Source organism: Tenrec ecaudatus, chromosome 10, assembly GCF_050624435.1.
Source record: "Tenrec ecaudatus isolate mTenEca1 chromosome 10, mTenEca1.hap1, whole genome shotgun sequence".
Taxonomy (NCBI): Eukaryota; Metazoa; Chordata; class Mammalia; order Afrosoricida; family Tenrecidae; genus Tenrec; species Tenrec ecaudatus.
Window position 1 is genome coordinate 88685273 of NC_134539.1, and position 24492 is coordinate 88709764.

A 24492-nucleotide genomic window follows, 5' to 3' on the forward strand; every position below is an offset into this window, starting at 1 on the left:
TTCAGAGAGACCCCTGGCAGACGCGGTCCTGGTGCTGCCCAGGCCCTGCTGATAGCGTCACCTGGCTGCCCCCACTGCTGAGGACAGCTTGCTCTGAGCCCCACCGTGGGCCCCATGTGCCACATCCATCCTGCCTGTCCCTGTGCAGCCGAGACGCTGCGTGCTCACTGGAACCCACCTGCTGCTAGTGTGCCCACCGTCCCCTGCACCCTATTTAAGGACGCACAGCGTCCAGCCTGAAACCCCAATAAACATGAGAATGGCAAAAAAAAAAAAATCGTTATGCATGCTCCAGGCACCAGGGAGACTTTGGGGGCGGGTGCCGTCTGTGAGCAGTGGACTTCTCTGGGGTCAGCTGCTCCTTGTCCCCTTTCCCACAGTGTATTTGGGAGCAGCTGGGACTCAGATGAGGACTCGCCCACGGGACCCCAGCCCCAGGAGCACGTGTCCCAAGGGCCTGACTCCTACGGGGACTACAGCCACAATGAGGAAGGTACAAATGGGGAGACTGAGGCCCAGGAAGGGACAGAGGCCCACTCAGGTCAACCAGCAATGGCTGTTGTCTCTGGTGGGGAGGCAGTGGGGGACATGGGCTGGAGACCAGCAGAGAAAGGAGCTTGATTTTCTTGTGCCCTTACTGCCAGCAGACTGGGACGGTCATGAAAAACCTGCTGTGCCCACCAGGGGGCTGGACTGCTACCTTGACAGCCTCTTCGACCCTGTGCTGTCCTATGGGGATGTGGTATGGAAATGTGTGCCTGAAACCAGCCTGGCCTGGCAGGCCAGGACCACAGGGTAGGGATGGGGGGTGGGGGAGAACAGGGGAAGCATGCCCTTGCTGGTCTCTGCTAAGAGGGGGGCAAAAGATGGGATGTTCTTCCGGTTAGAGCTGCTCCTGGCTAACCTCACAGCCCTTCAGACCCCTGCCTTGCTATTGGGAGAGCTAGCCCTGTGTGGCTACTGAGAGCTTTACTGTCTGGGTGGGAGTGACCTTGGGCCTGGGTCCTCCCTCCTGCCCCGGGCTCCTCATGCACCCTGGCTTGCTCTGGGAGCTTCCAGGAGCCCCAGCCGTGCTGTGCCACACTGATCAGGGCACAGCCTCTCTGCAGCACCAAAAGGGGAGTCGGGGTCAGGAGCTGACAGGGTTGTGGGCAGACTAACTAGTGTCCCCGTGGGCAAAGGCTGGGTGCACAACAGACACTTGGCCAGTGGAAAAGGCAGAGGGAGTGCTGGTGTCGGGTGCCCGTTGTCATGGAGCAGGGACGTGCAGCATTGAGGCAGTCACCCTAGCCACCTGCTCCCCCAGGACCTTGAGAAACCCACAGCCATCGCCTACCGCATGAAGGGTGGTGGTCAGCCTGATGGAGGTGGCGGCAGCAGCAGCAGTGCTGAAGACACCCCTGGGAGACCCCCAGAGCCAAAACCAAGTCAGTGTCTGCCCGGGAGTGGCTCTAGGATGGGGTGGGCTGGGGCTACCCACTGCCTCTTGCTGGGAGGGGGACAGCGCCAGGGAGGCAGGAGTGAGGCGCTGGACAGGGGCATTGTTGGGAACCCCTGTCTCTCTCTCTGCCCCATTCCTTTCCCTGCCTCTGTATGTATATCCCTTGCCTGACCCACAGTTCCAGGCCTGGACACTTCCACGCTGGCCCTGCAGCAAGCCTTCATCCGAAAACAGGCTGTGCTACTGGTGAGGAGGGAGGGAGGGAGGGAAGGAGAGCAGGCCCGCTGGGGGGAGGAGGAGGGGACGGGGGTGGCAGGGCTGATGGTCCCAGCCATCCCTCTTTCCCAGGCTCGGGAGATGACTCTGCAAGCCCTGGCACTCCAGCAGCAGCCCCCGGGCCCAGCCCCCCGAGCCCTGCCCCCTGAGGTGAGCTGTCTCCAGGGAGGGGGGCTGTGCCTGCCCTCCCTGCGCATCACTGCCTGCCCCTTCCTGGGCATCACTGCCTGCCCTTCTCTGAGCCCAGCAGCTTGTCTGGGACAGAGCTGGGGTTCTTGAGAGCAGGTAAGCTGCTGGAAGGTCCCCAATAGTCCGCTTCCCACCCCGATTTCTGCAGAAACCTTTCACTCCAGAGGCGTGGCCGAAGGCTGTGGGCATTGGGCCCCCTGCCAAACCTGTGCTCCTGCGTGCTGCTCCGAGGCCTGGGACCCCGACCCCCCGTGCCCAGGCCCCAAGCCCCCCCACCAAGCCCGTGGCGGTGCCTATCCTTTCCCAGGCCCAGGCTTTCCCAGAAACCAGTGAGTCTCCTTCCTCTGGGCAGGGGGCTCCCCATAATAGGACTGGGTGTGACCAAGCCTCAGTGATCAGCTCCCTACTCTGCACCCGCAGCCTCCCAAGAGCTGGTCCGGCATTCAACACTCAACTCGGAGCACATCCTCCAGCCTACACAGCAGATCAAGAACATTGTGCAGCAGTACCGGACACCCCGAGGAGGGGGGCCCAAGGCCCTCAGGTCAGGACCTCCGCCCCCAGATCTCAGGCTCCCGGACCAGGGCCTTGGGCTACTGCCCCCATGGCCATCCTCAGTCCGCCGTCTAGTAGGCTAGGCTGTGCCAGGCCCCACTCCCGTAGGAGAGGTGTGTTCGTGCAGGTGGTCTCGGTGAGCTCTGTGGCCATCAGCTGTAGTGTGCTGGCTGACCCCAGTCCAGTCCTCGGGTATCACCTAGAACCATGAAGTGGCAGGAAGAGGAGGAGGTTCCCCATTGTAGGTGGTTATGGTGGGGAAGGGGAGACTTGGGTGAGAGTCCCCATAATAGTGTACCAACACCCCCAGGAAGGATGGTGGGAAAGTGTTTGTGAAGCGGCCAGACCCCCACGAGGAGGCCCTGCTGCTCCTGAAGGAGCAGATGACTCCCCCGACGGTGCCAGCCAGCACCCAGGTGAGTGAGCGGGCAGGTGGGTGGGTGGTCTGGCTGGGGAGCAGCATTACCAGGTCTTGTGAAGCATCACCCTTCACAGGTCTGGGGTCATGCTGGTGCCCCCCTCCTCTCCTGTCCCTTGAGCATTCTCTCTGGGGGGCGGGGACAGGTGCCCAGAGAAGCCGTGGCTTTGGTGAAGCCAGTGACCTGTGTGCCGGGGCTATGTGTGGGGCCCAGCCCAGGTGAGGGGGCTGACGGGGGTGGGTGTTGCACGGGCAGAGGGCAGGTATTCACACGCATGTGTAAGTGTTCATCAGCCCAGGCGAGTTTCAGTCTGTATGTTTTGAGGTGTGGACGTACTTTGTGGACGTCGGTGTGGTGACACTGGTCAAAAGCCCTGAACTGCTGCCCAGTGGCGTCCATGCAGAGACCTGCTCAGGCCTCGCTGCGGCCATGCAGCACAGCACTGTTTCTGTCCACATGGGCAGTGGAGGCACAGAGGTCAAATGACTTGCTCAGTGACTGGGTCACACTGCTCAGAGGTATCAGAGGAGAGACAGAAACCCATCTCCCCTGGCATCAGAACTGGAGCACTTTCATGCCCTCCAAGTCACAAGCAGCCACCCAAACGCCAACGGAACTCAGGGCCATTGAGTGGCTTCCAGTTACTCACAGCCCAATATAGAGAGGGCTTCCTATTTGCCTGTAAGTCTTCACGGGAGCATGCAGCCTCAGCTTTCTCCCTCAGGGTGGATGGTGGGTTTGAACCATCAACCTTGCAGTTAGCTGCCCACTGCCTAGCCCCCAGGACCACCAGGACTCCTCCACGGCAGCAATGAAACCACCCACCCTGGGCTGGAGAGTTGGTCCCAACTCACAGCGACCCTGGAAGATGAAGTAGAACTGCCCTCTGGGTTTCTGAGACGCAGCTCCTTCGAGGAGCAGGGAGGCTTGTCTCTCCCACAGAGTGGCCGGTGGTTTTGAACTGCTGGCCCAGTATGTAACCACAACGCCACAGCAGCAAGAGTAGTCTTAAAGATACAGACTTGCCAAATGCCCTCTGTTGCTGGGGTAAACTCGTCTCTCTCGCCAGGACCCACGAGCCCTGCCTGCTCTGTCTGCCTCTCCAACTTCATCTCCTCTCGCTCTAGTCCCCCAAACCCGCCTCGGGGCCTTTGCTCATACTGGTCCCCTGCCCAGAACACTCTCAGGCACATCTGCCTGCCTGCCCTTCTCATGGGCGTAGGTCTCGGCCTCAGAAATGGCCCCCAGACTCCTTCATCCCCATTTTATTTCCACCCCAGCTCTTAGCACTGTTTTGTTTCTGCACGAGGCCAGGCTCCTGTCGACCCTGTTCACCAGGGTATTCGGGCCCCTGGCCGCGGCCTGTGCACTGTGCATACTGCACATGTGTGTTCAGTGAGGGCCAGGGTGGTGGCAGTGTACGCCCTCATGGGGTAGTGCTTCTGAGCCTGTGCCTGCCTGCGGGCCTGCCCCTAGCGCTGCCCGCCCGGTCACTGGAGGCCCTGGAGGAGCCTGTGCAGACGAGACTGCACCGCCTCACCAACCCCAACTTCTACGGCTACCGGGACGCGCCCTGGCGGGTCTTCCTGAGGAAAGAGGTACCCAGCCCAGGGCAGCCAGGAGATGGGGACAGGGCACACAGTCTGGTACCAGTGGGCAGAGCTCGGGGCACCAGAGGGTGGGGCCTATGGTGAGGGGGAAGGGTGGCCTGAAGGGCCCCACTGAAGCCCTGCTCCACAGGTGTTTTACCCCAAGGACAGCTACAACCACCCTGTGCAGCTCGACCTCCTGTTCCGGCAGGTGAGGCCCTCTCTCCCTCTGGGCTTCCGTCTCCTCCAACGCAGAGGGCACACCCCTCGGGGGACGGGGAGGTCCTTTGCAAACTTTGCTCCCCATATCTGGGATTGGGATGCTGGGCCAGGTGGGGGTTGTTCTCTGGAATCCCCCCTCGGTGGGCAGGGTCAGAGAGCCCACAATCTGCTTTAACCAGATCTGTAGCTTGTCCTCGCTGCCCAGGGCCAGAGGGAGGGATGGGGAAGGGAGCTCAGCCCAAGTGGGCTTCCCCAAGCTGCTCCCAGAGTGAGGCCCTCCAGTCCACACAGAGGACTCCCCACTGCCAGAGGGGAGCCATGGTCCCACCATGGCTCCCCTACACAACAGGTCCTGCATGACACACTCTCTGAGGCCTGCCTGCGCATCTCCCAGGACGAGCGGCTCAGGATGAAGGCCCTGTTTGGTACTGCAGGGGAGGGGAGGGAGAGAGCAGCCTAGGCCACTGCCTGCCCTGGCCCTGCCCACCTGCCTCCCAAGCACCTGCTCCCTGCTCAGCATGGCTGGGCCCTACCCCTCAACCCCACCCCCATCCAGGCTCTGGGTTTCCGATTCCCAGTGTTCCCATGAGGACTCGTTGGGCTGATACCTTCTTGCTGGGTGTCAGCTTCCCTGATGACAGGGGTGAAAGCTACTGGGGGGGAAGGATGGGCTTCATCTCTCTGCCTGGCCTCCCTTAGCCCAGAACCAGCTGGACACACAGCGGCCCCTGGTGACGGAGAGGGTGAAGCGGGCCGTGGTGAGCACAGCCCGGGACAGCTGGGAGGTCTACTTCTCCCGCCTCTTCCCCGCCACGGTGCGAGCCCTACCTGCACCCATCCCACTCAGGGTTTCCGCCACCGCTGCGAGGCAAAAAGACCCTCACACACCTCTCACCCTGTGCAGGGCAGCGTGGGCACTGGCGTGCAGGGCCTCGCTGTGTCGCATGTGGGCATCAAGCTGCTGCGGATGGTCAAGGGCAGCCGAGATGCTGGTGGGCAGCTTCGGGTCCTCCGCTCATACAGGTGACCGGCAGGCAGCAGGAGTGGCCAGGCTGGAGCTGGGGCACAGACTGCCTCCTGTAGTAACCGTTTACAAGTACCTCTGATGTGCGGGGTCTTTCAGTTATGTCCGTTTTAGAGATGGGGAAACTGAGGCTCAGGGAGATAGATTTTCCTTTCCTTAGGTCACACGGCCAGGAAGTAGGCGGACTAGGCACCAACCACTCCTTCCCACCTCTCAGGCTACCCGCCATTCTGTGCGGCCAGAGTGCATGGGGCTGTGGGGTGACTGCCCTATGGACTGCGTGCTTCAAGTCATCCAAAAACAGAAAGGGGTGCTGGCCCTGGGGCCGCGCTTAGGCCCGCAGCCCCTCCCTGCAGCTGCCCCTGTGTCCTCTATCACATGAGGACAGAGCATGGCCTGCTCTCCAGGAAGCTCCTTCCCCAAACCAGCCAAGCTCCCCACCATCGAATCTGTGCCGACTCCCAGTGACCCTAGGGGACAGGGTGAATGGCCCCTGTGTTTCCTAGACTGTACCTCTTTGCAGGAGTAGAAAGCCCAGTCTTCCTCCCCTGGAGCCACTGGTGGTTACTTAGCAGCCCAGTGTGTCCCCACTACCCTGCGAGGGGTGCAGCGATGGGGGGCCGTAGGTACAGGAGCCAGGCCTGCACAATAGCAACTGAGAGCTTGAGTCCCGGGGCAAGGACTCACATGTGGGGTTCAGACCACGGCAGGGAATGGGGCTGGAGTCACAGGCAGGCTGGGGCAGTTACTCGGAGTCTCCTGGGGGCTGGCACGATGAGGCTGAGAGCATCCGGGAGGTTGGCGTTGGGGCTGGGCTGGAAGGACAGGAGCAGCAGCCCCCTCATGCTGACCTCCCAATCCCCAGCTTTGCCGATATCCTGTTTGTGACCATCCCTTCCCGAAACATGCTGGAGTTCAACCTGGCCAGCGAAAAGGTCATCCTCTTCTCAGCCCGTGCTCACCAGGTCAAGACCCTGGTAGACGACTTCATCCTGGAGCTAAAGAAGGTCAAGACCCTCCCGCGGGCTCCACCCCCAAGATCAGGAAACCCCTCCCCCCCAACACACATGGCAGCCACACCTCCCTGAGGACACTCGATGATTGTGTGTAAGGGACTCTGAGGACACACCCATGACCTCTGGCTGCCCTCTGCACTGGCTGGGCCACTGGCCTAGACGCCCCTTCGGCCTTCTGCCTGCTCCTTCAGCAACCCTTGCCTCATGGCGTCCTCGGGCTGGCCTGGGCCATCATGGCTTCCTCCCCGCTGCCCTGACCACCTTGCCTGGACACTGCAGCTCTGGCCATATCCCATCCTCCCTCTGCCAGGCTGCAGCCCCCAGACCTAGAGTGGGTCCCCTGGTGCCTGGCCCAGGGAAGCCACCGCAGTGCTGGGCCTATTGCCATCTGCCTTCATCCAGCTCACCCCTCTCAGCCCATGCCACACTGCTTTCCGTGTTTCTGTCTTTCTGTCCCTGCTGTCCCCTGGCTTAGTTTTCCCAAAGTGGGCAGTACCGCCTTAGGGGTGCTGGAATGGCCCAGGGGCGCTGCAAAAGCAGATGCCTGCACTTTTCCCTGATTGCCACTGTAGTGAGTTTTTCATTGCTAGTGGGTCATTGAGTGGGGGAAAAAAACCACACATTTTTCACCCCTTACAATGGGGCAGTAGGCCAAATAAAGAAGCCTCGGTGGCGTAGTGGGTTATGCATTTGGGCTGATGACCTCAAGGTCCCCAGTTCAAAACCACTAGCTGCCCATGGGAGAAGGATGAGGCTCTCTGCTCCCGTAACAATGTACAATCTCAGAAACCCACAGGGGCAGTTCCGCTCTGCCGGATAGGGTCACTATGAGTCGGATTCGATTTGATGACAGTGAGTGAGAAGTCAAATACATTTGGGACTTTATTACCTGGCAATGCTTACTTTCCTGTCGCGGCCAGGGGCAGGGGGTGGGCCTCCAGCGCCTCACCCTGGCTCTGCTGACCCAGGATTCGGACTATGTGGTGGCCGTGAGAAACTTCCTACCTGAGGACCCGGCCCTGCTGGCCTTCCACAAGGGTGACATCATCCATTTGCAGCCCCTGGAGCCACCCCGAGTGGGTCAGCACCATGTGGGTTGGGTGGGTGCAGGAGCGGGGCTGGGCAAGGTGCACCGGAACGTGCTGACCTAGCTTGGCCCACAGGCTACAGCGCTGGCTGCGTGGTCCGCAGGAAGGTCGTGTACCTGGAGGAGCTGCGGCGTGGAGGCCCCGACTTTGGTGGGGAGATGGGGATACCCCTGTCCAGTCTCCCACCCCCAGATATGAACCCTTCCCCCAAACAGGGCTGGTGCTGGTTTGGTTTTATGCACTCACACTGTAGTACAAAAAGGGGAGTTTCTTGGTGCCCCAAAGAAGCCCCCTTTGGCTCTGCCACCTGCCCATCTGTCTCCACCTCCCACCACCACTTTTGGCTTCAATCCAATCCTGGCCCCTCCCTGAGCCTGGAGCTTTAGGGAGGGATCCATATACAAATGGTCCCACTGCAAATGGTCCACTGCATTCCCTGGGCACCGCTTGCTTCCTGGTTGCCTCAGACCCCTCGTCTGCCCCTAGGCTGGAGGTTCGGGACCAGCCATGGGCATGTGGGCCGCTTCCCCTCAGAGCTGGTGCAGCCCGCAGCCGCCCCAGACTTCTTGCAGCTGCCCGCTGAGCCAGGCAGGGGACGGGCCGCCGCTGTGGCTGCTGCCGTGGCCTCCTCCGTGGCTGCTCAGGAGGTGGGCCGCTGGAGAGAGGTGAGGCCAGCTAGGAGGACCTGGCCTGTGGTAGGGTGGGGTCCCCCTGACCTTCAGGCCCGCAGGGTGAGATCAGAGAGTGGGCAGGGCAGGGCCAAGGTCGGTCGGCCCGTGGGCTGGCTGAGATCCAGGTGGTTGTTACTTGGTTGATGGAAAGCCTGGAGGAGGCTAGGCCGGCCAGCAGGTAGAGTCAATGGGGTGACCAGGCCCAGGTCTGTGGAAGGGAGCCCAGGTGGAGTGGTTATGCATCGGGCTCCTATCTGCAAAGGTCAGTGTTCAAAACCACCAGCTGCTCCGCGGAAGAGAGACGGGCTTTCCACTCCTGCTTACAGCTGGAAACTCACAGGGGCAGCTGGTAGCCTGAGAGGGGCATCAACTGGATGGCAGTGAGGAATGAGGAAGAGAAGGGCCAGGTGGTGCAGTGACTATGATATGGGCTGCTCACCTCAAGGTCAGCAGTTCAAAACCACCAGGTACCCCTCAGGAGAACAACAAGGCTTTCTGCTCCCATAGCAACAGCCTCATCCGTTGTGTCTGAGGCTCTCAAGGCTTGTATTCAAACAAGCACCTATGGAAGTGAGGTGTCCACTGAGTCCACATGGAAGAAGTGCTAGTAGCCTGTGTGATCCAAAGAGGACAAAAGCAAAACCCAAATATGATGTAGGGAAAGTATCAGAGCTTGAGTTGGGAACACTGAATTTGTAGCAGACTCTGGAGGACGGTGGGAGCCCAGAGACCATTGCAGAGTACCCAATCGGATCCCTGTGGCCACAGTTGGGGGGTGGGAAAAGTTTTGCCATCAGATTATTGTAAACTCGATTATGGTGGCACCCCTCATAACACTGAATTTGCTCTAGGTTTAAATATTTCTCCCTTGTTCCACAACAGAAATTTTTTCCTTGGAGTATCTTAATATTACTGGCAGTCTCTTCTTTCTTTTTATTTTCCTCTGCCTTGTTTTCATTGTTTCTATTATGTTTCCTAGTTTATGAAATGGAGGAGTGGATGCAAAGGTGTATCGAGGATTGGGGGGTGGGGTGAGCATAGTTGGGGGAATATATAATAAATGCGGGAGTGGGGAGGATGCCCTAGAACTGATTGATGATGTACAGGCCAACTCCTTTTGAAAGTGACAGCATTGGGAGTGTATGACGTGAATTTTGTATCAAAACGATTGGGAGGTAAGACAGAAAGAGATGTCTCAGAAACCCACAGGGGCAGTTCTACCCTGCCCTATAGGGTCGCTGTGAGTCGGAATCCACTTGATGGTAGTGAGCAAATGGGACAGAGAAGGACCAGGTGGGGTGTGGCCAAGATGGGCAGAGGGCAGAGCAGACTTGGTGAGGGCAGGGCTAGCCAGGGTCAGGGATGGTTTGTGGGGACAGCCTGGGTGTGGTGGGAAGAGGGCCTGCTAGAGAGGGTGGGAGTAGCCAGTGTAGGAGCAGTTTGGGGCGAGCCTTGATGGTGGGGGCTTTGCAAGCTGGGCAGCCCGGGTGCCAGAGTAGCAGCTACTCCCCTCCTGCAGGGCCCTCCACCCAGAGTGGGCTCCCCTAAGCGCCAGGAGGACGCCCTGGCTCCCCCACAGCATACTATGCTCGAGTTTGCCCAGAAGTACTTCCGAGACCCGCAGAGGAGACCGCAGTGAGTGTAGACCCCACCCGCCCTGCACCCTCTGCCTGCCCTAGGGGGAGTCTCTGGGGCTCTGGCAGCTGCCCACGCTACAGACTCCAGATCTCAGACCCTGCTTCTGGTGGGCGGCTGAGGCTGCAATTCGGCCAGAGCCTTAGAGGATAGAAATGGATTTAAGATGGGGTCCTCATGTCTTGTGTGGGAAGGGGGGGGTGGTGCCAAAAATCTTGAACAGGCCTGGCCACCCAGCCCCCTCACCCCTTCTCTGTTGCAGGAATAGCCTCAAGCCGAAATGCAAGGAGGGTCGGGAGTCCAGAACCTTGGAGGATATGCTTTGCTTCACTAAGGTGTCCAGCCCTGGGCCTCAGTTTTCCCATCTGTAAAATGGTCACATGGGAGGCCCCAAGAGCAAACAGCCTGGTCTTCCACAAGACTCCCGGCCCTCAGACCCCGCCCTCCAAACTTGCAAGAGACCCAGTGTCTTCCCTGGGGCAACGTCTGTCCCCAGGGCTGGGCCTCCTCCCCCTCTTGTAATGTCGTCCAAGTCTGACGTGTCCCTCTCCCATCATGACACAGCCCCTTCCTGCCCTCGCAGACCCCGCTCCAGGAATCCCTCATCGAATTTAGTGACAGCAGCCTCGACACGATGGCCACGGACATGTTCTTAGGTGTGAGGATGGGACTGTGGCCAGGGCCCCGGGCAGGGTGGGCCTCAGCTTGTTGGTCATCACCACTTCTCTCTGGTCCTCAGAGCCTCCCCACTGGAATTCAGGCAATGGGACCCCCTTTCAGACTGTTGAAGTCCCCTGTTCCTGCCTGAAGTGTCCCTGGCCTGGGAGGGGTCCAACGCTGAGGCCCCCTGGAGTGGGATGTTCAGTGGGGGTCTGTGGGCCTGAGTGGGCTAGGTCTTCCTTCAGCTGTGATGAGGTTCATGGGAGATGCCCCACTGAAGGGCCAGAGTGAGTTGGACGTGCTGCGCACCCTCCTGAAGGTCAGTCTGATCAGGGACTTGGCTTCCTCATTGGTCACTCAGAGTTCCCAGCCATTGAGGTGGGAAGCTTTTCTGTGGTCCCCACTGGTGAGGGAGGGGTTGCCCATCCTGACTCCAGGTGCACACCATATCCTCGTGTGCCTGGTATGTAGTATGGCCCCTGGCATGTGTCCTGCCCCCTCACCCCTCCTTCAGCTGTGTGGGGACCACGAGGTCATGCGGGACGAGTGCTACTGCCAAATTGTGAAGCAGATCACGGACAACGCCAGCACCAAGCAGTGAGTGAGCTGGACCTTTAATCCTCCCTGCTCCCCCCACCTCACCCGGGCCCCAGCCCCAGCCCCAGTCCCAGCCCTGTGTCCACCAGCTCGGGAGAAAAAGTTCAGCAAGAATGTCTGGTCTGATATCTGCAGGCAGCACCCCAGATGGATTGTCATTGGTTTGCTTGGTCACATGTTTATCTCTGAACCAATCACAGTGGTTGGAGGCTGCAGAGCTGATTGGCTGGACTTTGCAGCACATGTCTCTCTACCTAAGCTAATCAATCACCATCCAGACCCCACAGGTTCCCACCCATGACTCCTCACACCCAGGGTGGTGTGAGTACACTGCATATGGCAGGTGCCCTCTGCTCTTGATCCCTGGTAACTGTTGGGTGACTGATGGACTGCTAACCACAAGGTCAGTGGTTCCAACCCAGCAGCCATTGCACAGGAAAAAGATGAGACTGTCTGCCCCTGTAAAGACCCATAGATTCAGAAACCCTCTGTAGGAACTGGCTCCACCGCAGGGAGGTTTGCTTCCTCGGCTGGTTCTTGGTCCCAGGGGGCTGCCCTCCTCCTCCTCGTCAACCACCCCCACTGCCCTGGGGGGTCCTCTGCCTCTTCCCTTCTTCTCCTCCCCTCTGGAACTTTAGTGCTGCTGAGCACACTCTCCAGGTCTCCATTACAAGGTCTTCCAACTGGGATGTCTTTACAAGCCCAGCAGGTGTCCCCCTCCAAGGGCCTTGTCCTAGAAGCTTCCCCTGCAGAGCCCCCCTGCCTAGGAAGGCTGTGTGCTATGTTGTAGGCACGTCCAAGGGCTTACCCCTTCTCCCCTGGTTCCCAAATAGAATGTGCCTTTTGTACAGCTTTGGGCAGGGAGGAATGTCCTAGGAAGACTGGAGAGCCGGAGAGCTAGAAACCCACAGACCGATCCCAAGAGCCCCTCGCAGGGCACTCCAGGGTGATGTGGCTCTGGGGTGCTCCCACAGGGACAGCTGTCAGCGAGGCTGGAGGCTGCTGTCCATCCTGGCTGCCTACCACAGCTGCTCTGAGGTCTTCCAGCCACACCTCCTCCACTTCCTGCACAACACGAGCCAGACCCCAGGCCTGCCCTTCCAAGGTAGGCAGCAAGGGGACCCTCAGGGTGGTGGGTTCTCCCCAGGGGGGTGTGGGGCGTTGCAGGAAGAAGGAAAGCCTAGAGGGCCCAGCCCTGGACTGGGACCTTGGCCACATTCATGCCCGTGAGAAATGGCAGAAAGCAGGGAGGGGCAATGTGTCATAGGTGGCGGGCACAGGGGTCGCGTGTCAGGAGCAGAGAGCCTAGAGGTCAAGGGAGTATGGTAGGAGGGAGGGGAGGGGAGTAAGGTAGGCATGAGCCTGAGGTGCCGGGTGAGCCTAATCTCTGGCCTTGGGAGCATCAATCTGCAAGGCTTTCATGTGGGTCTGGGCAGGTGGGACCCAAGCCAGTGGTAGAGTCTCAACCCTGCCCCAGTATGAAATGTGGAGGAAGGAGCTACTCCCCAAGCCTCCACCCCAGCTGTTGTTTCCACAGCAACGGTTGGGTCCCCTAGAGAAGCCAGCCGGGACCCCTGTGATCACATGAAATACTCGTCTTTGATTTGGTTAACAAGCCTCCCCAGGCTCAGGAGGAACAGGCAGCTCCCCAGAGAGGGGATCCCAGCTCCTTGAAGGCAGCAGAATGAGAACTCTTGACTCACCCCCTCCCTGGAGGACCCTCTGGGCCAGCATAGTGATTAGGGGAAGGCATGCTCACCTTTGCCTCCTGGCACGTCTGGGGGATAGGGCTGCTGGGCCAGGGAACTCCCGATCTGAAGCGCCAGAGTCCCATTGTCACCAGAGCCATGGGGCCACTGCAGCTATGCAGCTTCTGGGGCAAGGCCTCCGTACAGCGGCTTGGGGTCCTGTGTACCCAGGGGTCTTAGATCACCGAAGGATTTACTGGGAAGTGGAGCCAGGTGCCTCTCTGAATCCAACTCCCACTCCAGACCGCAGGCAAATCTCTCTGCCTTTCACACAAACCTATTCCCGAATTCTAAAACCGGGGAGAATATGGCCGGCTTAGGCTGGTGACCAAGAGACTTGATCTGGGTCTCTCAGGGATTGCCAAGGCCTGTGAGCAGAACCTGCAGAAGACCGTGCGGTTCGGCGGCCGCTTGGAGCCCCCCAGCAGCATGGAGCTCCGGGCCATGTTGGTGAGTTGGGGTGAGGTTGTGGGGGGGCAGTGAGCGTGAGATGTACCCTGCTCGACTGCCCCTATGTACACGATCCACTCGGGCCCCTCATGCTTCTCCAACCCTTAGGCTGGCAGGAGTTCTAAGAGACAACTCTTTCTTCTTCCCGGAGGCCTGGAGCGCCACCTCAAAATCAGAACGTGCACCGTACGTGAGGGCGTGCCAGGGGCCTGGGCAGGCAGGTGCTGGGAGGACTCCTGGGGAGGGGGCGGCAGCCTCCTGGGGCGGGAACGATTGCTCCAAAGAGCAGCACAGCCTGGAGAGGTCACACCTCCAGGTCAAGGACAAAGGCAGACCCAAAAGGACCCCCAAAGCTTGTCTGCTTGAGGCTGGTGCCCAGCTCTCAGAGGTGAGGCACTCCATGCTCAGCCTCCCGGGAAGACAGTGGTCAGGCCCACCCTGTGATCTGGCCACTCCCTCCCACCCACCCCACCCCAGGTGGCCCTGGATGTGGTAGAGGAGATCTGCGCTGAGATGGCTCTGACCCGCCCCGAGGCCTTCGACGAGTACGTCATCTTCATTGTCACCAACCGAGGTGGGTGGCCAGGAGGACTTGGCACACTACGCTCATTCCCACCAGCCTGGTCAAGGACTACCTCCAGGAAGCCCCTGTTGCCTGCGTTAGTAGCCCAGGGCTGCTGTCACAACCAGGTAGCCTTAAGGGACAGAAAAGCATGACGTCCCAGTTCAGGAAGCCAGCAGTCCGAACTCAGGGTGTTTGTTGGCAGGTATTGCTTTATCTGACGTCTCAGGGAGAACCTTCTGTTTTGACTTTTTATTGTCACTTGTTGCAGGTCAGTTTTTACAGTCAGCAGTTCAAACCCACTTTGTTTTAGCTCCTCCACTGCAGGTCCTCCTGGGCTGCGTCTTTCCATCCCTCCTCCCCGCCCAACCCTCTGCTCCAGGAGGAATACGGCCCCTTTGATCTTAGATGGGTGGCTCTTCGAACCCAGACCCGAAGGGTGACCAGGGCATAGTGGGGGGAACCGTCTTGGCCTCTTCTGGTGTCTGGTAGACACCTGTACGGCTCCAACTCCACCTCCTTCTACAGAGCAGTCTCCCTTTCATCCCTTTTGATGTCTCTTTTGCTATAGGACATCTCTTATCTTGAGCTAGAACCTCCCTTACTCTGATAGGACCTCCGACTCAATGAGAAAAGCCGTCAGAGACCCTGCTGCCCGACGGGGACTTCAACCTCAAATCTCTCCCCTGCCCCCTGAGCACTGCCAGCCCTGGTGTGCCCTCCGCTTTGCTGGATGTGACAGTCTGTTTCCCTAACAGACTGGCAGGGACTAGTTCTGGTGCCCCTCCTGTTCCTCAGGCCTGCTCCGTGCTCTTTGGGATGGAGGCCATGTGGGAGGACAGCAGTTCCCAAAGACAGCGGTTCAAACCCACCGGCCGCTCTGCAGAGAAGGGCGAGGTTCCTGTAGAGTTTTACAGCCGAGGAAACCCCAAAGGGGCAGATCTGCTCTGTCCTATAGGGTCACGTGGAGTCCGAATCAGATGGGTGGCAGTGAGGTTTTTATTTTCAAATTAGTCACATCCACAAAATCTCTTTCGTCGTGTGACATCACATCTGCTCAGGTCCCAGGGGCTAGAGCAGGATGTGGACACCTCTGAGGGCCAATATTCAGCCTGACAGAAGTCCGGTGACTTTTCCAAGGTCACATCAGGGGGCATTTGAGCCCAGACCCTGTGGTTGCCAGTCTGACTCTCATCATCATACCCCAGCCCCTCGCTTTAGTGAAGTTTTCCTGGAAGTGTGGAGTGCTTGGCCGAACTACCAGTGCAGGAAAGAAAGCCTTAAGCCTCCTTAACAAGCTTCCTCATTGCCAGGCCCCAGCCCTCCTCTTCCTCCATTCCCCCCACGGTCCCAGGGGTCCTGCAAGGGGTCTCGCCTGAAAGATTCTGCAGAAAGGCATTCACAGGTCTTTTGTGCATTCCCTCAACCCCAGTCTCCTCTGGGAAGGGCTAAGCTCTCTCTGAGCCAAACCCAGCGCTGCTCTCCTAGGTAGGGGCAGGCCGTCCTCAAAGGCATTATTCAGACTGCTCCCTCGAGAGAAAAGGCCTGTTACTTTGTGCCTTTGAATTGAAGCTATTCCCATCCGGGTCATTGGCATTTCAATAAAATATCCCAGGCCTGTACTCTCTTAAACCCCCGTTTCTTTCATCAGAAACGGAGCAAGGGATGGTGGCATGCCTGGGCAATGGTTTGCTGTGTGGCTGGTTGGAGTCTGCACGCATGCTCAGCACAGGGCTGGGTGTGCCCGGCCTGCCTGCCCAGCCCTGCCTCCCTCCCTCCACTCTGCAGGCCAGCACGTGTGCCCCCTCAGCCGCAGCGCCTACATCCTGGATGTGGCCTCAGTGATGGAGCAGGTGGACGGGGGCTACATGCTCTGGTTCCGGCGCGTGCTTTGGGATCAGCCACTCAAGTTTGAGAATGAGCTGTATGTAACAATGCACTACAACCAGGTCAGTATGTGCCAGCCGCTCTGTTCTCTAGAACCGGTGCGGTGCCCCCCTCCCTGGCCCCGGTGATTGAAACCTTCATGGTCTAGTCCTCAGTGACATTCTTAACCCGATTCCCCCTGCTCCCCGGCACCATCTTCTCAGGGCAGCCAGCACTGTCTCCCTTCATACTGGCAACCTAGGGCCTGGGCTTCTGCACATGCTGCCACCTGCTGGCTGCTCCTTTCTGCATTTCTGCTCACGTAAGCTGGACCCACCACGTCCGACTGCACCTCTTCCACGCAGCTCTCTCTGAGGGCCTCCTTCCTCCTGAGCAGTGTTTCACTAGTATTGTTACTTGGTCTTGGTGCTGTTTCCCTGTGCGACTTGGAAGTCCCCTCAGTCAGAGTCTCCCTCCTATGCCACTGTGTGTGGGAAGCACGTGGACACAGAGCAAGTGGTTTTGCACGTTAGTGGCACCACTTGCTACAATTCCAAGTACTATACAGTCACTTGGGTTTTATGGTCATGTGGTGGTAGTGGTGGAGACTGAGGTCGTGCCGCTTGGTGCTGCCTGATGCTTCGTGGACATTGTTGTTCCAAGCCGCATCCCCTGGGAACTGGTGAAGGTGTACATTTTTCAAGACCAAATTTGCTGACTTCGTCTCTGGTGGTCCAGTGGTTAAAGTGCTCAGCCATTAGCCAAAAGGTCTGTGGTTTGAACCGACTCGCCACTCCACAGGAAGATGTGTCTGTTTGCTTCCATTAAGATTCCAGCCTTGGAAACGGAAGCCTGGGGAGCAGTTCTACTCTGTCCTAGAGGGTCCTTACGAGTTACCAATGACCTGACAACGGTGGACGGGGTTGGGTTTGGGGATCTATCCCAGCAATTTGGCTGTTTTGTTTTGTTCTTGAGTTGAAATTCACATAACATAAAATTAACTCTCTTTTTTAAAGCGTATAATTCAGTGGTATTTGCTACGTTCAAAATGTTCTGCAACCATCGCCCCCCCTCTACCTAGTTCCAAAAGAGTCTCATCACCCCAAAAGGAAGCTCCCACCCTGGAACATTCACGCCCATGTGCCCCACCCCCCGACACCCAGGAAGTCATGGCATTCGGCAGCAGTCAGTCCTAAGGAACCCTCTGGGTGACTTTGGGGCATGCTCAAGTTCAAGAGCCCCTGACCTATGGGCACTTCTCCACCCTGCACTGATGCTGCTCTGCCTTGACCGCCCCGGTCCTACCCAGGGCATTGGGGGGCTCTGGCTCTTGCTGCTCTCTCCACTCCCTCTGCCATCATTCCCCAAAGCCCTGAGAAGTGACAAGCATCTCGCCAGAAGTGCATGGGGTGGCATAACTAGGTCCCCAACAGTGGAATAACTCGGGGTGTCTGCCTGACAACCTCTCATCAGTGTCTCCCACAGGTCCTGCCTGACTACCTGAAGGGCCTGTTCAACAGCGTGGTGCCCGGCCAGCCCAGCGAGCAACAGCTGCAGCAAGTGTCCAAGCTGGCCTCCCTGCAGCACCGGACCAAGGACCGTTTCTGCCTGCCCAGTGTGTAAGCACTCCCCACTCCCTGTCAGCTGGATGGACAGGAAGCCCTGCCTCCGCCCCTAACATTCTCCAACCTGCCGGTCCCCAGGTCTCTCGTCCTCCCTTCTGGTAACAATGAGGCTAGGGGGGCAGGGGCTGTCCTGGCCTTAGGGTTAAAGTCCCCAAACTCAGATATGATCTGGGACATGCCCCTCCCACCTCCCTCATCATGACCGATTGCTTATGGCCTGTATTGACAGCACAGAGCAAATTTAATGGTGAAAAAAAAAGCTTTCAGAACATGCACGATACCTGGTGCCTACGCAGCAAGATTTCGCCCGAGTAGAGTTCAGGGTAGCATTGCATCAACAGTGCCACCCTGGAGCCCATCCCAGAGATGCCCCACCATAGACGTTAGTGAAGTGACCTCAGGCAGCCTCATATGCAGCCTGATGTTCTTGAAGATGTGCTAACTACCAATGATGCCAAAGCAGCAGGCATTCACACACTTTTGGTCTGGAGAGCAAACGCGTTTATCTCTTAGAAATATGACTGCAAAGATTTCTTTGCGTGTGTGGATGAAGCCTATCAATCGTTATCCTGTTTAAAAGTAAAACAGGAAATAGCATTGAAAAAGTAATTTTTTATTCATTAAAAAATAATACACCCATTACATTGAACATGCATAACATCTTATGAAAAAATAGCTGCTCTTTTAAAAGCCACCTGAGAAGTGCACTGTTTGCATGCTGCTTTGTGTGTGCTTGCTGGCTTATTGGAAGGCAGCTTGATTCACACAGCTCTTCTCGGTGCAGCCCCTTGGGGGACCACCTGTCCTGGGACTGTCAGAAAACTCCACTCGCTACTCGAGAGAAAGGGAAAGGCAAATCGCATTTCTTCGCCTTGTTGGGGAAAGGGCTCTGAGTGGTCAGCCCCAGCCCACACTTTGAGGACCACTGGTGAAATGATGACAAATGGACTGACGGGTGGATTAAATGTATGTCCCAGGGCCGGTAACCCAGGACGGGCTCCGTGTGTAGATCTTTTCTGCGTTTTCATGTTCAGGGAAAAGATGAGACCAAAACCCTGCATCAAATGACTCATGAGGCTCTTGCTTGTTTCAGGGCATCCCGCATGCCTGAACTCAGCTCAGTTTCCCAACCACACGCGGTTTTTCTCTTTTTCGGACTGGGGGCATGAGGCTCAGAGAGGTTACCTGGCTCTCCCAAGTTTACCCAGCTCACTCCTTGAGGAGCGAAACAGCACCCAAACCTGGGAAGGCCAGACTTTACCTGCCTATGGACCAGAGGAAAGCTGCTGCCTGGGGAGGGGTCTCGTTTGGTGTGGGGCCGGGCTGGGCTCTCTGAGTTTCTGTGGTCCAGGGCGGCCACCAGGACAAACTGCGCTGCTGTGGCTAGCCTCCCAATGCCCCAAGAGAGAAAGAAGCTGCCCAAGAGGCCAGCCAGCCGGGCGTGTATCAGAGAGGAGGCTGTGGCTGGGCCCCCACCGTCCCCAACCCCCATGAGTGCCTCTGGCTGCTGCTCCCACCAGCCCCCAGGCTGGTTTCCCCAGCTTGTGCTCACACTCATCCTCAACTCGAGCTTCCCCTGGAGAGCAGAAGCCACCAAAAGGCAAGGCCGCCTCAGGGTCAGGGCTGGGCTTGCCTCACTCAGCAGCTGCATGCATGGCTTTGGGCTGGGCAGTCTTTACTGCCCTCAGTTTCTTCATCTGCGACTCAGGGACATGAGTCGTACTGCCAGCAGCCTGGAGCACCCGCTGTGTGTGAGAGCCTAACTACGCTGGTCTTCAGTCTGTCTGCACCCCACATTGATTCTTCCAGGGAGGTTGGTGGGTTGCTCAGAGAAGGTTTTCCCTCCTCGCCCAGGCGGGAAATCCAGGAGTACATCCCGGCCCAGCTCTACCACACAAAAGCCGGCTCCGCCTGGCTCAGCCTGATCAACCAGCACTGGCAGCAGACGCAGGCACTCAGCCCGCACCAGGCCCGTGCCCAATTTCTGGGTAAGGATCCGGGGCCGGGAGCAGAGGGTCCCAGGGCTTGTTGAGGTCCTAGAAGATGGTGATGTGACAGGCCTGCCATGGGAGAGTTGAGTCAACATGTAGTCTGGAGGGCTGGGCTGGAGCTAGCGAGAGCAGCGGTTCTCAACCTGTGGGTCTCGACCCCTTTGGGGGTCAAATGACCCTTTCACAGGAGTCGCCTGATAACAGTAACAAAATGTCAGTGATGAAGTAGCAATGAAAATAATTGTATGAAAAAGAAAAGAAAAGAATTGTATGGTTGGGGGGGGAGGCACCACAACAGGAGGAACTGTATTAAAGGGCCGTGGCATTAGGAAGGTTGAGAACCACTGAGCTAGAGGAATATGACTGAACCTAACAGAGAACTTGATGCAAGCCTGGGTCTTTACTCAGAGGCACCGGGGAGCCAGTAGCAATGGGCGGTTGGGTTTACACTTGGAGGGCTAGGCCCAAGCACCAGGGTAGAGGCTGCTGCGGGCTTCCAGGGCAGAGATGATGGAAGCTGGACTTGGGATGTGGTCCAGAAGCATAAAACATAGATGGGTCGATAGCCACCTCTTGGTGAGCTCAAGGGTCAGGGAGGGAGGAGATAGAAGAAGACCCCACTAACCAGCTGGAGCTTCTTCCAGGGTAGCACAGGATCACCACACAGAGGATGCGGGGAAGAAGCAGGTGTTGGGGCAGATGAGGGCTTGTAGTTCTCTGGAGAGGCTGGATTAGAGCTCGGCACACCATCTGGGCTGTAGTGCATGCAGCCCTCAGAGACATGGAGCTCTTGGTAGCGCTGGGGGGCGGTGGGGAGGGCCACCAAACCAGTGTATAGGCAGAGCATTGCACAAGGGTACCCCTGGCTGAGCAGCAAGGTAGCTTGGGTTCAGTGCCTCGAGGGCTGGGACTGCTCCAGGGAGGGTATCCCGCCCCCTTCCCCATCCACAGTGCCTTTTCCTTTGCACGAAGGCATTTTAAGTGCCAGATGAGGCCCTGCTTCTGGATAGACCTGGGTGTAGAGAGCTGGAAGCTACAGAGAGGAGCAGGGATGGAAGAACAGGCCAAATGGGAGGCCGGAGAAGTGGGAGGAACCACACTGAGGGTTCCTGGGCCAGACACAGCCAAAGGCAGAGGTGGCCGTGGCTGTGCCCAGTGAGCCCTGCCAGCCTGGTAACCAGCCTCCTTCTCCCTACCCCAGGCCTCCTCAGCGCCTTGCCCATGTTTGGCTCCTCCTTCTTCTTCGTCCAGAGCTGCAGTAACATGACTGTGCCAGCCCCCTGCATACTTGCTGTCAACCACAATGGCCTCAACTTCCTCAGCACCGAGACCCACGTGAGTGGCCCTCAGCTCTGTACCTCCTAGCAGCACCCCGAGGGACCCAAATCACCGATTTCCACCTGCGTGACATTGGGCCAGCCTCTTGCCCTCTCCGAGCCTCACTGTCCTCCGGCCAGTGTGGATGACTGGCAGGCAGGTGCCCTCAGCGGGACTGTGTCTTAGGTGTATCCCCAGCAGCAGACCCAGAAACAAGGGTGGCAGGGGCAAGTGGTTTCTGTAGAGGCGACCCTGGGATGAACTGGCAGGGCAGGCATGGCGCCAACAGAGGATGGGAGTACAAGCGAGTAAGCAAGTTGCCACTGTTGCTTGGGCAACAGGAGTGCCATCTGGCTGTGGCCCTCTGGGAGACAGTGTGGAATCCCAGCTCTCTGCTGTTCCGGACTCGGACACAATCATCTCACAGTGGGCCGGGACCCACCGCTTCCCTGGTTCCTCCAGTGGAGGGATCCTTCCCGTGGGGAGTCCAGTTTGTGGCCTGAGACCTGAAGGAGAGCTGAGTGACAACTGCTCACAAGAGGCAAGCTTTGGTGTGTCCTGAAGATCGGCAACGACAGCACCCCGCACGCCCCTGGACCCCCTGCATTCAGGGCAGGGCGTGGGGGTAGAGCGCTAAGGCATGGCCATTGTTTGCACTGTCCATGTCACAGGTGAGGGACCAGAGGCCAGGAAGAGTAGAGGGGCATGTTCAGGGTCACAGAACAAGTAACCAGGGAATGGTTCCTTGGACCAGGGTCCCTGCCTTCTACCGAACTGCTTTGTAGGAAGGCGGGAAGAATGGTTCAAGGCACTGGGCCACAGAGGAAAAGTCGTCAGGTCACAGCCCATCTCGCCCTCCCTCACCACTCCCAGGAGCTGATGGTGAAGTTCCCCCTGAAGGACATCCAGTCCACCCGGACCCAGCGGCCCACAGCCAACTCCAGCTACCCCTACGTGGAGATCGCCCTGGGGGACGTGGCGGCTCAGCGGCCCATGCAGCTGCAGCTGGAGCAGGTGCACCTGTCCTTGAGGCTTTACTGCCCAGCCCCTCCCCTGTGACTCATTCAACTCACCCGGTCAGCCCTGGCCATGACCTCAAAGACAGCCCAGTGCAGGAAAACCAAATCCAGCACCCCACATCCCATCTGTTCTTCTGGGACTCTTCCGGGAAAGCACCTTGTTCACAGAACCGTAGAGAATGTCCCAGTCGCTTGCTGGGTAGTGAGGAGTGCGGAGCCCTGGGGATGCCCCGGCCAGGGCAAGGCAGACCTCAAAGGACCTAGGACTTTCCCCTGGGCTACAGAGAGCTGATGAGAGGAAGGCATATAGCTGTCTTGAGGAGATGGACCTGGGCTAGGGCATGGAAGTTAGCTTGTAGGTACTGAGACTAGGGGCTGGGAATGGTGGGGTCGCTCATGTGACAGATAGGAAAACTGAAGTCCACTGGCGCTGTCTATCCTCATCCTCTGGGGCTATGCCTTACATGGCATGCATCCCCCTCTGGGATCCTGTCCAGGCCCCCCAGACCAGGGAAGGTGGCGGTAGAACCCATTTTACCCCATTTTAGAGATGGGGTTGAGGCCCACAGAATTGAACCTGGAAGGGATTGGGTTCCAAGAGGGAGAGGCTTTAATTTCTCCATCCCTGAGCCTGGGATAGGGCCATAACGAAATCCCCTTGCTGCTCTGGCAGCCTGCGATGGGGGTTGGGGGGTGTCCCACTCCTCGAGGCTGAAGTCCTGCTTCCTCTGAGGACCTCCCAGACCCTGTGCTCACTCTTCTGACTCCCCCCTCCAACCTCCCATGCCCCATGTCATCCTCTCACCCCCGTCTGGGACTCTGTTCCCTGAATCTTTGCCTGGATGGTCTCTAAACGTTGCAGAGTCTGGGCTCTGCCTGGTCTCCCCCAGGGCACCTTGGTTCTAGGGCTTCAGATATATCTAACTCTTGCTTGAACCCTGAACCACCCCCCCAGAGAGCAAGCTTCTCCATCTTACCTCCTGATCCCCAAGTTTCCAGCCACTCACACTCCAAATCCACAAGTCCTTCTCAACCGTTGCCCCCCTCTTGTTACCTCTTGCCTCCCTCTCGTCTCTCTGTTCCAGCTCCTGGCTTCTTGGAATTGCCTGAGGTCAAGCTTGCCCTCCCCTCCCCAGCCTCACCCTGGCCCCTCTTTCCCTCACCCCAGCATCTCCCCTCATCATATCCCCCAGGCTCCCTCTCTTCCTTAATTCAGTTTTCAGCACCACGATCCCCCCTTGGTCCCCCTCTCCAGTCAGTCTCTGTCTACTTACACAGTGCCCTCCCCAGAGTGTCAGTCCCAAAGGGCAGGGTATGGCCTCCCACTCCCCTGTATCCATGGCACACAGCTGGGGTGGTGGGGTGGGGCAGACACCTGGTGGATGGGTGGATGGAGGCCTTTCTGGTTCCTCTTGTTCCTGGTGGCTTCCTGCCTTCTTTCTGCTGCCCCCCACCCCGCCCCCCGCCCTCCATGTGAGGCATTCACGCACGCACTCATTTAACTCAGAATCCTGGAACATCTCCAGGCAGCAGGCTTTGCACCAGCTGCAGCAGTGGGACCTTTGACTTTACCCCCTCCCAGAGCCCTGCGTCTCCTGGGGGAGATGAACGTGAAGGGATCTCTGGAGAGAGATCATCAGGAGGTCATCAGGTATGGCTCCCAGGAGGAGGCAGTGTCCAAGTGCAGTGGCCATTGCAGCTGACAAACCTGAGTTTCCATCCTGGCTGCCTCTAACAATCTGTATCAGGAGATTTTGAACCATCCCTGAGCCGCGCTGCCCTTTCTACACCTGCCACACCTCTAGTGGATGCACTCCTCCCTACCCCCCTCCCCCACCACGTGCTGCTGCTCCTAGTCTGTGGATGCGTAGTGGCACAGGTGGGGATTCTCACTGTATCTCCTGTAGGGTCTGGAGCTGTGTCGCGTGGTGGCCGCCCATGTGGAGAACCTGCTCAGTGCTCGTGAGAAGCGACTCACACTGCCCCCGAGTGAAATCACCCTGCTCTGACCGGTCCTAGGCTCCAGCTGTCCTCTGCTAGAAGACTGTGTCTGTAAGGGACCAGGGCTTTGGGGGAGGCCAAGAGGAGGCAGGAGGAGCCACTCAAGAGCCCTGAAGGACCAGTCCAGAGCTGAGATGAAACTGAGCAGAAGACAGGACCACGGAATGGGGCCTCCTGCTACCAAACATATCCACAGCAGGCTCTGCGAAGACTGCCTGCCACCCAGGGCCTCAGTGAGCTGGACTTAAGACTATGATGGACGAATCTGTCTGGACTCCACATCCCAGCTCCCCATGTCCTCAGGTCATCCCCTTGGGCTTCCTTTCTATCTGGATATGTGACCTTTGGTCATTTCTGTGTAAATAAAAGGTATCCATCAGTCATTTCCTTCATGACATTACCAAGTGGCTAGGAAGCAAGACAGAAGAGAGAGGCAGGAGTTGGGGCCTCAGTTATGCTCCTGATTTCCTGCCCATGAACAGAATTACCAGCAGAGCCCTTACCTCTCCCTGAGGACCCCAACTTTCTATC

At 58.1% G+C, this 24492-nt stretch overlaps 1 protein-coding gene across 1 annotated transcript in view; it reads left to right on the forward strand.

Annotated features, from left to right (window-relative positions):
* The window catches only part of MYO15A (myosin XVA), a 70254-nt gene extending 45963 nt beyond the window's left edge, over nt 1-24291 (forward strand). The window contains exons 33-65 of the mRNA XM_075559142.1: nt 381-541; nt 648-742; nt 1307-1427; nt 1620-1687; nt 1790-1867; nt 2055-2235; nt 2327-2450; nt 2772-2877; nt 3026-3098; nt 4357-4478; nt 4621-4680; nt 5041-5116; nt 5391-5506; nt 5596-5714; nt 6581-6722; nt 7700-7811; nt 7895-7969; nt 8306-8484; nt 10010-10125; nt 10388-10460; nt 10709-10781; nt 11031-11104; nt 11300-11382; nt 12357-12487; nt 13486-13580; nt 13689-13766; nt 14058-14154; nt 15931-16091; nt 17494-17627; nt 19488-19621; nt 20826-20959; nt 21815-21955; nt 23868-24291. Of these exons, the coding sequence (XP_075415257.1) occupies nt 381-541; nt 648-742; nt 1307-1427; nt 1620-1687; nt 1790-1867; nt 2055-2235; nt 2327-2450; nt 2772-2877; nt 3026-3098; nt 4357-4478; nt 4621-4680; nt 5041-5116; nt 5391-5506; nt 5596-5714; nt 6581-6722; nt 7700-7811; nt 7895-7969; nt 8306-8484; nt 10010-10125; nt 10388-10460; nt 10709-10781; nt 11031-11104; nt 11300-11382; nt 12357-12487; nt 13486-13580; nt 13689-13766; nt 14058-14154; nt 15931-16091; nt 17494-17627; nt 19488-19621; nt 20826-20959; nt 21815-21955; nt 23868-23969 (3634 nt within the window). The 3' untranslated portion in view covers nt 23970-24291. The remainder of the gene's footprint in view (nt 1-380; nt 542-647; nt 743-1306; nt 1428-1619; nt 1688-1789; nt 1868-2054; nt 2236-2326; nt 2451-2771; nt 2878-3025; nt 3099-4356; nt 4479-4620; nt 4681-5040; nt 5117-5390; nt 5507-5595; nt 5715-6580; nt 6723-7699; nt 7812-7894; nt 7970-8305; nt 8485-10009; nt 10126-10387; nt 10461-10708; nt 10782-11030; nt 11105-11299; nt 11383-12356; nt 12488-13485; nt 13581-13688; nt 13767-14057; nt 14155-15930; nt 16092-17493; nt 17628-19487; nt 19622-20825; nt 20960-21814; nt 21956-23867) is intronic.
* The last annotated feature ends 201 nt before the right edge of the window (nt 24292-24492 follow it).